The 17,381-nt window shown below is 42.0% G+C and overlaps 3 protein-coding genes across 4 annotated transcripts in view; 2 read left to right on the top strand and 1 right to left on the bottom strand.

Annotated features, from left to right (window-relative positions):
* Nucleotides 1-17,381, bottom strand: part of LOC119653739 (cyclin-dependent kinase 2-associated protein 1-like) — a 217,374-nt gene that overhangs the window by 127,300 nt on the left and 72,693 nt on the right. The window lies entirely within an intron of this gene.
* Nucleotides 1,851-11,730, top strand: LOC119653740. Of its 2 annotated transcripts, none has more exons than XM_038058664.1 (2): nt 1,851-2,246; nt 10,923-11,730. In XM_038058664.1, the coding sequence occupies exon 2, from the start codon at nt 11,050-11,052 to the stop codon at nt 11,407-11,409; it is 360 nt and encodes a 119-aa protein (XP_037914592.1). In that variant the 5' UTR covers nt 1,851-2,246; nt 10,923-11,049; the 3' UTR covers nt 11,410-11,730. The 2 variants fall into 2 exon arrangements, with proteins under 2 accessions (XP_037914592.1, XP_037914591.1); XM_038058663.1 differs by lacking the exon at nt 1,851-2,246 and adding an exon at nt 7,032-7,225.
* On the top strand, nt 15,235-17,331 carry LOC119653933. Its single transcript, XM_038059093.1, has one exon. It carries the CDS (start codon nt 15,235-15,237, stop codon nt 17,329-17,331), a length of 2,097 nt encoding a protein of 698 aa, XP_037915021.1.

Raw genomic sequence — 17,381 nt, 5'->3', positions numbered from 1 at the left:
GTCACATACGTATCCTCATGAGAGTAGCGATGTATTAATTATTCATGGCATAAAAGACCTTCCAGATGTTCGATCGTTGGTGATTTATATTTTTACATTTTCAAAAGTTTCATTTTTATAATGTTTGGAAGGAAACTTTGAATAAAATATTTAAGGTAATTACAATTTTTTTTATTCATGTTGACGTAATTATAGTGAATAAGTAAAGCGAACAATCAGGAAATTATTTAGGTCCTATGATGAATAGAGAAAGGCTCCAAGAAAAAGATCATGATTACAAAAAAATAGATGGTATCGACGTCTTAAAAAATGTGAGTATTTTATCTTGTCAAGTTTTAGAGAAATACACTTCCCGAAAAGAATTGGACGTTTGCAAGCCAGGATATTCCGATGAAGACAAATTATGCACTTCCTGCGATATCTAGTATATAAATATGGCATATACAAGTAAATATATATTTTATGACTACAAACTGAGTCAACGGATTTTGTCACCGCAATGGGTTTTCAAAAGACTTATCGTTCTTATGTTATATTTTTCATCATTTTTAGTTTAGAAAAATGTGTTTAAACTAACGATACTAATAGTCTCTCCTTTTCAAATCTGCACCCATCTCACAGATGGAACAAAATAGCAACCGCACTTCCCACCAAAGCTTATATAAATAGTACAGCATTTGATATTTAATAATTTCTGAACCTATCACTATAGGCGACCATTGATGGATGTTACTTGGAACAGAAATTTAATCCTCAGATACGGACTCGTATATTATGCACCCACTCAAAGCTGGGGTTATCAATACACCTAACAACGCAACTGTTTACAACTATAAATTTCAAAAGAATTTTTTAATTTATGGAAAGTTAAATATGTGTTAATTACTGGAAAATAGCACATTCAATTTACTGCCAAAATATATAGACTAACTGGACTGATGAACCGACATTTTTAAGATGTACATTCAACAATTCCTACTGCTAAGTTAAAGGTTCAACAGAATATGAGAATTATTTCTACTCATTGGTTCTCTATTACATATGTGTATAGATTCAAACTTGCAAGTGTATATCTGTTTAATTTCTCTAAACAGTAAAGCGAACAATCACTAAATTAGATATCCCCCCCCCCCCCCCCTATTGAGGTGAGTAAAGCGAACAATCACTAAATTAGATATCTACCAAACCAAGAATCCACTTAAAGAACTGACAGACGATGGCAGATAATTCGGCGTCATAAGAAGACACATCGGAACAAGACTTGCCGATTACCTTACCAAAGAGTTTCAGAAATGATGTCATTATTCTGTAAGTAAATTTCCTATATCTTCCAGATAAGCCAGAATGAAGTACTTCCTGCATCACATGAAAGCATCAAATGTTAAATAGATCCTATCAAAGCTAGAGCCCTCTATATATTTTCGTCTGTGACTGAAATGAAAATGACTCATGCAAAGTGTGCCTACCACATGAGCTGATAGCGTTTTCTCTCTGAAGCATTGAAGGTTATAGCTTTTGTGGTAAATTACCATGCAATATTTATTCTAATGCCCCAGTTATCGTGGACATTTTTGTTTTTTCTTCTAAATTAAGATGTCTGTCGCACCTGCTCTGGCAGGTATTGGAAATGCTAAAAATGTCGGGCTGAAGAGGAAACATATTCCTATAGTTAAAAGAATAAAATATATAAACGTTGAACCTTTCTACTGTGAAGACGCGACCCACGCACTGCATTGCCGGCAGTGCGTCGCACGGAACGCACCCACCGATGATATATCTGGCGATATAACAGGAGGCCCGCGCGGAGCGGTACCCTTCTTCTTGCTGCACCCTCGTGGTCGTCGGCTAGCTCTTGCAGTGAACAGACGCGTTTTCGAAATCTGCGGAAATCGAAATTGGTGAATTTAATTACGGTGACTCGATTGTGTTACTCAGTGACTTGGTGAGTTGTTTACGACATTAGTCGTAAACAAAGTGATTAAGCGACCCTTTGTGGTGCTTTGTTTTCTTGAGTGCGAGTAAACAAGCCCATTAGTGGTGACCGTTTGCGGTACATTATTGTAATATATTGTGACCTTTTGGGTCACTTGGTGTAGTGTTGTGTCGGGGTTGCCGCCCGGAAAAATGTTCGGTTTTCTTTGGCTAGGGTTGCCGTAACAGTTTTTTAGGTCGAAAAAAGTGGGGAAAAAGGGTTGCCGCCCTAAAAAAATTAGGGATGCCGTTCGGAAAGTTTAAGGAGCCAGCAGGTAAGTGCGTTAGTTCCTCTGAAGATGATGATGCTGTGCAACCGACAGTGAAGAAGGTTGACCTACAAAAAGCGATAAAAAAGATCCTGGCTGACGTCCAGAGGAAGAAACAGGGTCATGAGAGAGGTGGCTCCTGCGTTAGGAGTGCGGGTTCACAATGTGAATCCGTTGAAATATGGGAATGGCCCTTAGGGTGCCCTCCGAGAAGGAACGTAAGAAGGTGGTAGAGAACCCCAAGTTCTCAGAACACGGCCTGGAGGTGGCTGTGACCCAGAAACTTGGGCCGAGGGTCATTATATATGACGTTCACTGCTGTATCAGTGCTGATGAGCTGATGCAGCAGATCCACGAGAACCATCTCGTGAAGGAGATGTCTGCGGAGCGATTCCGCAAAGAAGTAAAAATAGTGAGCCGTCCGATTGGCGCGGGTCCGGAGGCAGTTAGTAATGTTGTGCTGGAAGGTACTCCAGCAGTAATAGATAGGTTGACCGCCGCTGAGCGTGTCTATGTTAAGTGGTTTAGCTATCGGGCTAGATCACATGATATGGTTCCAGCTTCGTTTCCGTTGCCTTGGGTTCGACCATAGGGTCGCAGATTGCAAGGCGAAGGATCATGTGTGCGCTCGTTGCTCATAGAGCGGCCATATGGCCTCCTCGTGCAGTAACGACGTGCACTGTAGGAACTGTGCCTTCCGGGGACTTCCGGCCGGGCATATGCTCCGGTCGATTATGCGCCCCATATACGCTGCACGTCACTGAGCGCCATGTCGCTCAAACTGCGCCAGGGCGGCTGCCTTGATGTATGATCTCGGCCAGCACATGCGCGAGAATAGCATTAGCGTGGCTATGTTGCAGGAACCCTGGGCAGTCAATGACTGCGTCAGAGGCTTACCTGGCGACATGCGGGTGTTCACTGCTAGGGAGTCGGCCAAGGCGGCCGTTGTCGTAAATGATATGCGTCTAGACTGCGTCTGTGTTGAGAGTCTCACTAATGAGTGGAGCGTATGTGTCTGAATCACGGGGCCTTTAGGACGGTGGTACTGTTTGAGTATGTACTGTCCACCTACAGACGACCTGGAGCTGTATATTGCGTACCTGGATGAAGTCGTTCCACGTATTCGTGGAACGCCATTCATCCTGGGAATAGACGCGAATGCGGTCTCCCCTATGTGGCACAACAAGATTGCCTTGCGCACATCTTGCCACCGTGCTATACGTAGGGGGGAGGTATTGTCCGAAGTGTTGATTAAGCACGATTTGTTCTGTCTGAATGTCCCGTCAAATGTTTACACGTTTGAAAGCTCCAGGGGCGTAAGTGATATTGATGTGTTAATTTTGCAGCAAAGTCGTTTGTCCAGTCTTGGAAATTGTTGGATGGATGCAGTGTTAGTGATCACACTCCTATTGAGGTCGTGCTGGTCAATAGGGATGCGAATGTGAGTGTTTCTCCCCCGCTTATGCCGGTGCGTTGGAATACGCGCGGGTGTAACTGGGGTGAATATGTCGCTCGGATGGAGGAGTTAGCCGGCCGCTCACCCCTCTCTGAGTTTGTTCAATTGTCTGTGGATGAAAAGGTGGCGTTACTGAATTAGTGGATGTGTAGCGTGAATGATGACATGCTGACGAAGCCCGTACGGAGGGCTCGGAAGCAGGTCACGTGGTGGACGAATGCCCTTCGTAATAAACGGAGGGAGGTCCGTCGCCTGAGGAAGAGATTCCAAAAGGCGCGTCGTGATAGTGATGTTCATTATTTTGTTGATGTTGACCAGCTTAGGCTCGCCCATAGGCGAGGTGTGTCCTCGTATAAGGTGTTGTTAAGAGAGTCGAAGAAAGACGACTGGAGGCGATTCGTCGTTGAGCACTGCAATGATCCTTGGGGTAGGGTCTACCCCTGCAGAGGGAAGCGAAGTCACGACGTTGCTGGCATCATGGTGAACGGAGAACCCCTGCTGACTAAGCATGACAGTGTTTGTGCTCTGCTAGGTGAACTCTTTCCGAGATCCGAGCCTTCGGTGTCTCCGGACGGTCGCGCTCAGGAAGTGGAAGAAATTCCTCCCCTGGCGAGTTGTGAGGTCTCGGAAGTCACCTGGCTGGGATGGGATGACAGGCGAGATGTGCAAAGCCATCTGGCAGGCCATCCGATCTCATGTCCAGTGTCTGTTTGATTGTTGTTTACGGGAGGGGTATTTCCCTGCATTCTGGAAGACTGCCAGGGTGGTTGTGCTCCTGAAGTCGCCAGAGAAGGATAAGAGTAGTCCTCGGTCGTATAGGGCGATATCTCTTCTCCCGGCCCTTGGCAAGGTCCTGGAGAGGATTATGGTCCAGCGACTGGGGATGAAATCATCCCATCTGACGTCTGACGACGCCTTGATGCATGTTAAGAATTTTGTTGTCCGTTTTCCTCGCAAGTACGGCCTTGGATTCTTTGTTGATTTCAAAGGCGCATTTGACTACCTAAGTTGGTCGTCTGTGTTGTCAAAAATTTGTGTGACTGCCAGGAATTAGCTCTGTGGAAGAGCTACTTCCATAGCAGAAGAGCATTCGTCCAAGGTGTCAATGAGCGTGTGTGGGTGAATGTTGAGCGCGGCTGCCCCCAGGAATCTATCGCGGGTCCATTTATATGGAACCTGATGATGGACGAACTGTTGGGTGAGCTTTCTTCCGTGGCTGAATGTGTTGCCTACGCGAATGATCTCCTCATTCTTGTTGAGGGGAGCACTCGCCTTGAGCTCGAGCAGCAGGCTGCCGAATACATGCGCATCGTTAACGCGTGATCCAGTAAAGTCGGTGTCGCGATCTCAACGGAGAAGACCGTTGCGATGATGCTTAAAGGCATCCTACGTCGTCCGCCTCGCGTAAAGTTGAACGGAGGGTCTACTTGGGAGTCACGATCGGGTAACGCATGTCTTTGGTCGCGCACCTGCGCGAGCTCAGGCTACGGTTGACTAAATTGGTGTGTATGTTGAGGCGAGTGATGAGGTGTGATTGCGGTCTAAGCAGGAGTGCTGCTAGATCCATTTATGTAGGGCTCTTCCTTGCATGTTCTACGTATGGGTCCCCTATGTTGTGTGATTTGGCGCTGACGATGAGGGGCAGGAAGCTGCTCTACGCTTGTCAGCGAGTGGCTTTGTCAGAGTGTCTTCCAGTGTGTCGTACGGTCTCGACCGACGCCATGCAGGTCTTGTTGGGTGTTCCTCCTCTTGATCTGGAGGTAGTCCGGCGTGCCACGGCCTACAAGATCAGTAGGGGCGTACCTTTGCTGCAAACAGATTTAGTTAGTTGCAACCAAGTGGATGGGTTAGGGCCGCTTGCGGTCAAAAAGTTGTTAGACGAGAGTGTAATATCTAAGTGGCAGCTTAGATGGGATGAATGTGGGAAAGGTCGTTGTTGTTGTGTGTGAAAATTTTCGTAAACATGCATGCACATGCCAAAGTAGGCCAAGGAGAGTAACTCCGCTTACATAACAAACTTCTTGACTGGGCCGTAGTATGTAGTGAGTTGTCGAAACGATAAATTTAAGACAACTTATCGAAAATCTCCGGTCTTTAAGCAAATTCTGTACATCGCATACTTATTGAATAAAGCTTAATTACTCCGGATTTGAACTTCGCGTTTTTTTTATTGAACGCTTAGATGCAAGAGCATTTCAGGTAATCGCAAACGATGGCGCGTAGGTGTGGTTGACGCGCTAGACCGGGCTAAGGGGTATATGGCAACCATATACATATATATGTAAATAGAGTGTATACAAATATTTTGGAATCAATAGTATAAAGTAAATAAATTCAATTAAAATTTGTCCACTCAACAAATTATATTTTTATTTGGAACCTGCCTTATGCAGTGCAGGTATTTGAAAAATATATTACGCAATTAGAAGCCAAGAGCCAGGATTTTCATTGAAAGATTGCTCCTAATCTGTTTAAAGTTTCAAGAAAAGCAAAATTATCAAGAAAAGTATTAATATCTAATTACTATTCTACTATACTATTATACTAGTCTCTAAAACTAGGATCCCACGCATTCGAATTTAGTAGCAGTCTTAGCTGCGGTGCCGTCGCGCGAGTTACACATGACTCACATATTCCTCATAGCCTATCCACTCCTCACCCCGATAAAGACACCCACATAACTCCATCATTGCAAAAATGAATTACCTCCAAGAACTGCGACAATGTATCATTCTGCATTAGTTGACATTTTGCATTAAATTAATCTCACAACCCAAAATAATATCTTTATAAACATCTGGCCTATCCAGATAAGAATATCCAAATATTGCAAGCCAAGCGCATTCAGCATATAAATATCCACATTTGTTTGTCCAATTAATATATATTTTTAATAATCTCGGAGAACGGAATTATAACTGGCGCAGTCGTACGGATTTATGAAGGAAAAACTTCTAAATGTATAAACAACCTACTCAAATAAAAGTGCTCTAACAAAGTGAATATTCAGTCATAAGAAGAACAACTTCTTTGACTCATAAAAATATTAACTTGAAGTGCACAGAGTTGTTAATAGAAAATATCTAACAACCCTTGTGAAGAAAATTCACACGGATAAAAAACCGAACAGTATTCTTAGACCATTAACCTCTTAAGAGACCTGTTCTTAACAAATAATAAAAACACAAGTGAAGACAAAAAATCAACCATGGTGAACCCACAATTACCATTGGAACTACCATTCCAAGAGCTTATCAAAAAAGCTAGACGATTACCAGTCTATACTGGACACACCAGTGAATACTCACTGAACACCTGGATCGACGAAGTGAATACATTATTGGCTTTGACGCAGCCCGGAAACGGGCAATCATACATCTTCAGGCTGATACTTCACAGAATTCAAAGAGCAGCTAGAGATGCAATTCAGAAAGTTAGCGAACGAAATTGGCAGAACATCAAAGCAGCTTTAATCTTCATCTTTGGCGTAAATGAAAGTTACAATAGGATTATAAATAAAATGCATAAGGTGAGTAATGGTAATAGGTCTATTGACGACATTTATACCACCCTCAACTCTTTGTTAAATAAACTAAACACAAAATTTATCCAAGACCCATAAAAAGCAACACATGTTGAATTTAGCCCAATCAGAAACGAAAGAACGTTTAAGTCGTTAGTTCCTGAATACAAGGCATACTTGTTAGAAATTAGAAATTGCACCACATTAGATCAAGCTTACAACATATTATCTGAAGTTCATCAAAATATCGACAATGATAATCAACCGCGTAATAACAATAATAATTACCATAATGACCCGCGGAATGGTCATAGGAATAACCAAAATCAACGTAACAGTAATAATCGAAATATCTATAATAATAATAATAATAATCGACCCAGTCGCAATTACAATAATAATCACAGAGAAACTCCGCCGTAGCCGGCCCAAGCCCGGTTGTGAAAGAAGGAGGGAGGGATAGCTTCAGTCTGAATGGCTGTACGCCACCGCAGCGCCTCAGGGGGCAGGTGAGGAAAGTGCAGGAACTTTGCAGTCCTGCAGTTTACTCCCTGAAGAAGCTATCCCCATACCTGGCAGTTAGGTATAAAATGCAAATCCATCCCATGTGAAGAAGGAGAAATTTGAGGTCCGGTACGGATAACCGGCGGGAGTCGTCTGACTTGGTGACTTGGTCGGGCTCCCGTAATGGACAGCACGGCCTTGAAACCGCTAGTCGTGGGGCGGTTTGACGTCTAGGCGCCACGACGACCAGGAGCACAGCCACAATCTGTGGCGACCACATCAGCAGGTTCGCGTAGGTAGCGGATGAAATGGACTGAAGAAATTAACCTCTTCATCATCCGCTCCTACCACGAAATAACGGTGGGGGCGGGTAGATCATCGCCCCTTGTTGACCAGAGATTCGTTGAGCGTTTCCCGTAATTCGCGCACGTGACTGTGCAGCGAGCCGCAGACCAGTATCGCTTTATTCGGCTTGAAGTCATCAGGGAAACTGGTGACCGAGAGTCGATGGGGGCAGAGACGGCGGCATCAACAACACCACGCCGCACTGCAGGCAACAGTTTCAGTACTTGCCGAAGCACTCTTCCCCACCGTCCAGCTGAGATTTCCACTGAGGTTCGGGACGAATTCCAAAGAGCGTGTATAGAATTCTCGGATATGGATCCTTTGCACAGACCAGGTGTTCCCAAGCTCTATGCATCTCCCGCAACTCCGGGAATTCTATCTCAAATCAATGATGAGATTGTATCTTGGCCGTGTGCTGATATGTCGCTGTTGCAGCTACAATCACTTGTGTATTGTGGTGCAGTTGCGGCTATCAGATTGTGCGGTCAGAAGATTCACTTTCGTGTTATTGCTTTGAGTGACCAAAGATATCCACCATGGAAAATTCGTCTGGAACGTCGGCGGGACTCACTAAGACAAGACATTGCTAGACTGATTCAGATCAGCACTGGCAGGGCCAACAGACGGGTGAGAAATAAAGTGCAGAGGGTTTACCGGAACTATGCCATCCCCAGTGAGACACCCGTAGTTGAAATTCTGGACACACTAAAACAGAAACTTTCTGTCATATGCAGTCGGTTACGACGGTATGGCAAAAGTCATTCCACACGTGTCCAGAATGCAACATTCGCAAGGAACCAGCGGAGCTTTTTCAGATCTCTCAACGAATCCCAACAGAGCGTCCAGATAATACAGTTCTCGATGACGGAAGCGAAAGAGTATCTGCCTGGACTTTGGGGGTTACCCGCCCAGCATGCTGAGTGGATCACCGCCGAAGGCACCCGCCATGCCAATACACCTGGCATGAATTTCGCGGATGTTACCGAAGAGGAAGTTCGACGAGCCATAAACAGCTCGAAGAGCTGGAGGGGCCCAGGTCTGGATCGAGTGCAGAATTTCTGGTATAAGAAATTTACCAGTGTACACATTCGGTTGGCACGCAGTATAAATGAGGTCATGAGTCGGCCGGAGGAATTTCCACCCTTCCTCACTGCGGGGATTACCTACCTTATCCCTAAGAAGGACACGGTACAGGACCCCGCAGACACAAGACCGATTACTTGCTTACCAAACCTCTACAAATACGTCACGTCCATTATTAGTGGAAATATCAATGCGCACCTCGAGACCAACAACATTCTGTCCGAGTAGCAGCAGGGCTGCCGAGTTGGCTCAAGGGGTTGCAAAGAGCAACTCATTATCGACTCGGTAGTTGTAGGACAAACATCTATTGGCCAAAGAAATCTCTTTAGTTGCTATATCGATTATGCCAAGGCTTTTGATAGCGTTCCGCATACCTGGCTGATCGATATCCTACATCTGCATCGCATTGATCCGAAACTTTTTGGCGATAGTCATGGAAGGGTGGCATACCACTGTGGCGCGGCAGGATTCGAAATTTATTTCGAATGTTGCGAATGCGAACAAATAGATGGCGCGCCGAACCCTCCACTTTTTAGAACTCGCCACGGGAGGACTAACGGTGAGAAAGTGCCGTTGGTTGGGACAGGAGAAGACCGCATGGAAATAAGCCGGCCTCTTCTGTTGCAGCCACCAAGAGGTACACGCGGCTTCTCACGCGGCCAAGTAGAAAGCCATTCACCGTTCACCATGTACTTAAATTCATTTCAATTCAATTCAAAGTAAGACGTGGATCAGTGCGTACATCTGAGGGTGCTAAGTCATTATTTTTTCTTCTATTTTCTTTTTATTATTTTATTTCTTTTTGCTTTCACATATTTCTTTTGGTTTTCTCCTTTATTCTGACCTTAAATTTAACATATTGTTTATTTTTATTTTTTTTATTATAATTCATGTTTAGAAGTTTGTTTGAATAATGAATAATTATGTTTGAATAATCCAATCGTAATTTGAGGACTTCCTCCCTTTCTTATCCTCCTTTCTCCCGCGGAACTTCTACAAGGGACATCCTCAAAACGATAAACTGGCCTGAGGATGTCAAGGAAGGGTGGGAACCTCAGGGGCCGCGCCTCATACAAGATCTGAGGCGGAAGAGGCAATAATTGAGACGGTGATCCGTCGTGGATCTTCCCCTCCTTGATCGCGGCGCTCGGGTCCGGAGACTTACGGCTCCACGCGCGCGGTCGAGCCGTTTTTTTTTATTTCTTTTCTATTTTCCAATTTTAATTCGCGTTCTGTTTATCATTCGGTAGGCCGTCGCGAAATCCTGATTAATGTCGATTTTAGAATCCGGTGCGGACCCACGCATCACGTTGTTTTGTAGTAGTGAAGCGTGAGGGATCAAAGCGCTCAAAGGACCCCCCACATTCCCGAGCCTGGCTAGCACAGAGGCGTGCAAGAACGTGTCAACTGAGCACTTTGATGGAGCTTCAATCTTTGTGGGCGGACCTTCACGGTCAACTTAGCCAATTTGTTTAGATTTTTGGGATAGCTCTGCCCTCTAGGTCGTTATCGGCTACTCAGGATGATCGACCTGACCCTCCTATTTTCACTCATATCATTACAAATTTGTAATGATAGGAGTTGTATGAGTGGAAATAGGAGAAGCGAGTATACAATCTTAAAAAGTGACCAAGCGACGAAAGCGTAAAGCGGAGTGCTCTGTGGAGCAAACAATTTGATCAAAAGGAAGTAGAGTGCTTCAGTGCATCTCAATATTGTTGGACACTGTATATTACAGTGCAAATTTGCTAATAATTGTTCTATCTTTCAGTGAATTCCTGAGGATTCCGGCATCGACAGAAGACGGGCTTGGGGGCAGTAACGCCCGCCAAGAGGACGAAAATGATACTCCCTGGGGAGCTATCATTTGAGGAGGAGGGATCACGGGCCCCTCAGAAATGGACCACACACTGAGGAAGGAGCTGGAAGCGCTCCGATGTGAGAAAGCAGCCATGGCACATCAGCTGGAGTGCCAACAACAGCTGATAATACAGCTCCAGCAGCAGTTAGCAGCACTGCAAGAGACAGTGCGAGCCAGTACAATGATGAAATCAGACAATTGCGAATCAACCGTCATGGACAGCGTGGGAGCACCAGCAACGATGGAAAAATCATCAAGAACCCGACAAGAATCATGCGATATGGACAGCGTGGGACCGCCACCAACATATCCTGAAGTCATCATCGACGAAGGCGACCCATTAAACGTCGTCCGGAGGTGGAGCAGAATAAAGTTAAGGTTAGTGCGAAAATTGTGAACGCTCCTAAACAGGCTACACCCTCCTAAACTCCCCAACCTAGTAAATCAAGAAAATCAAGAATCCCTGCTATAACTGGGTACGGTTTGAACGTACCCTCGTTCCTAAAACTATTGAAGAATAAGGGGCTAAAAGTGTCCCTTAAAAATACGAGGGCTGGCAGGACCCTCATATTTACGGAGACGACAGAAAATTACGGGAAGGTCTTCGCACTCTTGAAAGAACAAGGGCTTAATGCCACAACTCGGACGCCTCCCTTCGCACCCAGTCTATTGTTATCCGCGGACTCCACAGGGAAACGGACCCCGTGGACATCCTGGAAGAATTGAAAGGCGACCACCCAGAATTCCAACTGAAGACAGTTGCGAATCTCATCATGCGCAGAGAGAAGTTTCTGCATAGTAAAAACCCGACCCCCCCCCCGATGAAATCGCAATCGGGATTATTCATTGCGACTTTCGAGCCCTCTCAAGAGCTCAGTGGGGTGATGAAGATGAGACGAAACCGCAATTCATATGATATATTATAGAAATTATTATGTAAACGTAAGGTACACAGAAATTAATGACTGGCGATACCTGGAAATCTGCAACCACATCATTCTAGAACGAAGCCTGAATTGATGTTCCACCAAAATTAAGATTGCAACTCATTTGTGTTATACCAAAGGGTATTTTCCGTGAGAATTATCCTTCGTGGTAGCTTACAATAAAAGATCCACATACAGTTACTCAAAAAAGTATCCGGACAATGGTTAATTTAGAATTGTAATGCGAAAAACATAGATTTGTAAAATAGTAACATAATTTCGTTTTCCACGATAATAATATTTTATAGCAAGACTTTCGAATGAGCGAAAAAAAATCATCATTTCGTTTTAGTACAGTTGTTTTTCTGAGAATTTATGTATACATGCTTGTTATGAAAGTCAAAAAAGTATCCGGACAGCGATGAATTCTTGGAAAATGTACAATATTGGAACTGAGTTGTCTTTTGATTTAACATGGTGATTAAACATTGATTAGTAGGGCATTTAATTCTTCTGTGTATACACACGTTTAATAAAGATGGGTCGGAAAACGCGGGAGATTAGTAGTGATGTTAGAAAAGTTATTATTGATCTTTTCAAGGACAATAAACCGATACGAGCGATCGCGGAAATCGTGAAAGTGAATAAATCGACGGTTCATGAAATAATTACACGCTTTAAAAAAACGGGTTTCATCGATAAGAAAGGGCGATCAGGCCGTCCACGAAAGTTTAATGACCGAGAAGAAAGATGGATCGTGCGGAAAATGAAAATAAACCCCAAACTAAGTGCAGTTAAGTTGAGAGCTCAGGCGGAAAAGAGGTTTGGTAAAGTTACAAGTGTCGAAACAATTAGAAATATTCTGCGAAATTGCAAGTCTAATTACACTTAGAAAAGCTTTGAAGGAAGAGTGGGCGACGATCAGTCCACAATTTTGTGAGAAACTTGTCAAATCGATGCCTAGTCGACTAAGGGAAGTAATAAAAAATCGAGGAGGTCCGACAAGATATTAAATTTTACATTAAAGGGGTAAGTTTCCTTCAAACGCTTTCTGTCCGGATACTTTTTTGACTTAACAGCGGAGCTATTTTTTTTTAAAGCGGAAACTGAGAAATTTTTTTTTTTTTGGAAATTTATTATAAACCAATCAAAGATAAATATAACAAATAATCATTAAGCAAATGTGCCACAATTGTTTATATTTCTTTGAAAATATCTATACAACGGTCATGTCCGGATACTTTTTTGAGTAACTGTATATAATTTTCACACTCAAACTTCGGACAAGACGATAACATACTCAGACAAATTGCTTCTTTACAACTAATTTCCTACTTTGTTCTTCCCTAATTACAATTTAACACATTGGTTTCCTAATTCTTAATTTTCATATATTATTTCCAGGCACCTGTCTTCGTCATTGTGTCTTATGATTTTTATGGACATTATCTTTCATTGATACTTTTCATCCTTCTCTTTCTCATACGTAATTTATATCCTCCTTCTTCAGTTACCATCTTCAAACATTTTTGTGAAAATACAGTTGTGTCCATTTCGCTCATAAGCTTATTTTTCCATGATACCCTTTTGTATCACCTAAACAAACGTGACCTAAACAAACAATCCCTATGTACTAAAAAGCTTTATCTGCAACCAATTGCGTACTTCATTCTTTCTCGTATAAGATAATACGCAGTTGCAGTTTCTAGGGAATTTGTTTCTCAAGATAGTTGAGCTAGTTCATTTTCATCCACAGGATAGATCGCTTGATCTTTTCGAATTCTCACAATTCCTTTTTGTGAACTTCTTCTCAATCTCTTCCGGTTCTTATTCGGTTTTCAGTGTCTTCCTGTAGCTTCTGAATATATTTACAGTGATGTTTAATTTCATTCTTAGTCAGTTTGTTTTAGGATTTCCCTAATTATGATCATGTTCTTCCGTTGTCCGTTGTCTCCCGTTGTCTTTAATAATAGTGTTTCCTAACCTGTGATCCGATATCACACATATTTACGATCTTAATTATGTAGTGTTCCCTAACCTGTGATCCTAGATCACCCTTTTTTCGGATTTTAATTGTGTTGTGTTTTCTCCGTTTCATTAACCACCAAATGAGGATTAGCTGCTCTGTTTCTAAGGTAATTCCTTTTTTCATTAATCCTCTTTTTCGTCGTTCTATTTCCCAATTTGTTCCTTTGCACAACTCAATAATTCCCTTCACTAATTTATAGTCTCCTAATGTGTTTTCATACGTTTAATACGTTCAATTACTTATTACTTCATACATTGAACTGATAATTTTATTGGTTCCTTCTCTTTCTATCATTATATATCTGACTTATTGTCTTTATTGTTAGGTATCCTTTTTATAGGATAATTTAGCTTGTTATTTATCTCTTCTTATTTGTACATCATGTTCTTCAAAGCCTACTGATGAGATCCTGGGGACAGGATCGAAATACGTATCTAGGCGTTCCATTCATTAGGTTTCAAAAATAGGTGCTCAATCTAGCCACTACTTTGAGTCGGCCTTCCATCTAAATTTAACTTATTTAGTTTTGGCCTAATTTCTTCCATATACACACTCACTGTCGTGTAGTGCATGAGCAGTTAGTATATTAGTTTAGATTAGGTCTTATATCCCTCAGAATGGATACCTTTTCAATGCACCTCTAATACTTTGTACAGTTTTGAGGGTTTTACTGTGTTGAATCCATTCAACATTGTACCAATATTTTATAATATCAATATAAAATAATCATATTCAAAATTTAATCGATAAATTTTCAAATATACTAAAATCAATTGCAACATTCCGGTTTCACATTTCGTCTAGAAAAAAATTAAAGTTAGCATATTTCAATTTATCATAACGTTCCGATCCAAATGTAATTTAATGTAATTGGATCGATCGTTCAATTTTTTCTTCAATCAATAGCTGACCCCATCAAAATCAATGCACATGCCATGTAAATTTGCAATGTAAACATTATCTCTTTTTCACACAGTTAATATTAAGATTATTTATGTATAAATACACTTTGTTAGCTTAAGAAAAATCAGTGAGATTATAACGTTGATATAGAAACAACAGTCTTTTCTATAATTCAAATATTTACACAAAGGTTCCTCACTCCCTTTACCCACAAGTGATTTGATCCTACTACAATTGGATCCTATCGCTTTCCTTAAGTTAGATTATACAACGACTGGAGCGGTCGTTCTATAAGCTAACCAACAAATGGTCCGTCGAGCCGGATAAACGAGAGGTCAATCGAACCCTCAAAAATAGCGGAGAAATGGCGGAAGTATTACTAAAACACCAGCAGGACATCGCGAAAGAAAGAGAAATCATAGAAAGAAATTATAAGAAGGATGGCCCTTCGCGTAAAACTGACGAATACTATTCGAGGAAAATCAACAGGCTTAACGAGCTTGTTTCGATATTTCGCTCGAATCATCAACAGCTTCTCCTCTTATTGGATCCAGAAGATCCATACTTCGAATTATACAAGGAGGTGGAAGCCAAGTTCGCCTCATTTAAAGACCTAATGGAAAAAGATCGGTATCAGTTACCGACGAAAATTCCAACTAGCCTTGGACCGGAAGGTCTTTCAACGGCAGTTACTCCGTCTGCCAATGAAAATCAGCGCTATGACTTAAGTGAAGACTTACCGAAACTCCCAGCAATCCAGATACCACTCTTTACCGGTCTTAGTAAAGAATGGAGCCAATTCATTGAATTATTCAAATCAGTCATTCACGAGAATAGAACTCTAAAAAATATCCAAAAATTACAATACTTGCTGGGTTATCTTCGAGGAGAAGCGAAAGAAGCCGTGGCACATCTCCAGCTCACAAGTAGCAATTACGAAGCTGCGCTTCTTATTCTGGAAGAACGTTTCTCCAACCCTCGGCAGGTGGCTACCGAATACCTAGATTCAATACTGGACATTAAAAAGCTGGATTATAGATCCACAAACGATGTCATATCCATGTACAATACAATCAGAAACTGCCTTGCCGGTCTACAAAATTTGGGGTACGCGACTAGCCATTGGGATCCCATCATAATTCGTATTATCATGCGAAAATTCGACACTGAAACACTCAGATCATTCGAAGAAAATTTGGGCACCAACAAAGATTTCACATCCGTCGAAAATCTATGCTCTTTTCTACTGAAGAGATATCAACTGTTATCCACAATAAAACAAAAGCCCACAATTTTCGAAAACAAAAATAATTTTACTCACCCCCAACAAAAGAAAAAATCGTTTCTCGTATCTGTTACCGCAAAACCCAATTGCATTCTCTGTAAGGGTAAACATAGACTATTTGCTTGCGAGAAATTCAAGCAATTCGAGGTCGAAAAACGAATTGATTTTGCAAACAGCAAAAATTTATGTCTAAACTGCTTGTCACATGGAAACAGTTTACAATGCAAAAGTAAATTGCATTGTTTCGAGTGCAATGGCCCGCATCATACATTGCTTCATAAAAATTCTCCAATAAATTCTAATTTTGCAACTAAACAAAAAAATTCGCAAAAAACATATACGGTCATACTAGCCACTGCACTAATCAAGGTGAACAATAAGACCGGCGGTCAAGTTACCATCGGAACGTTAATTGACCCCGGTTCACAAATTTCATTTATAACCCAAGCCGCAGCAAATAGGCTGGGATTGCAAAAATACAATGTATTGGCAGAAATCACAGGTATTGGCGGCATACATGCTGCTACAATAAGAAAAAAGATTAATGTGCACATTTCGTCAACGTACGAAAATAAGTTTAACTTATCCACTGATATGCACATAATGACACTGCCAGAAAAATCCATGAAGTTGGAAAGACCGACATGGGTCAATACTCTGCAACTTGCAGATCCAAACTTTGAAAATTCAATGAATATCGATGCAATACTAGGGGCCGATGTGTATGAGCACATCGTTGAGCCCGAAATTAAAAAAGGAGAAGTTCTTCTTGCCCAGAAAACCAAGCTGGGCTGGGTTTTATTGGGAAAAATTCCAATAATAACAAATAACTTGATCAACGCATCAGCTAACATAACAACTGCAGAATTTCAACAAAAAATGGAACGATTCTTTGATATGAATGAGAAAGAAACAGAACAGCCTGATCAAAAAGAAATCCCAGAAATAATCTATCAATCCACAACCGTCCGTGAACCAAACGGAAGATACTTGGTAGCACTCCCCTTTAAAGACGATAACAAAGTTCCACCACTGGGGAACTCTCGGAACAAGGCATTGATTATCTACAAACAACTTGAAAAACGCTTGAATCGAGATCCAAAGCTGAAAAAAGCATATAATGAGGTACAACAAGAATATTTATATTTAGGCCACATGAAAGAGGTACCAACATAGATGGGGGATGATAGAAACGTTTTTTACCTCCCACACCATGCGGTGGTAAA

This window comes from Hermetia illucens, chromosome 4 (genome assembly GCF_905115235.1).
Source record: "Hermetia illucens chromosome 4, iHerIll2.2.curated.20191125, whole genome shotgun sequence".
NCBI classification, from domain to species: Eukaryota; Metazoa; Arthropoda; class Insecta; order Diptera; family Stratiomyidae; genus Hermetia; species Hermetia illucens.
Note: the sequence above shows the minus strand (reverse complement) of the source record. Positions and strands in the feature narration are given on the sequence as shown.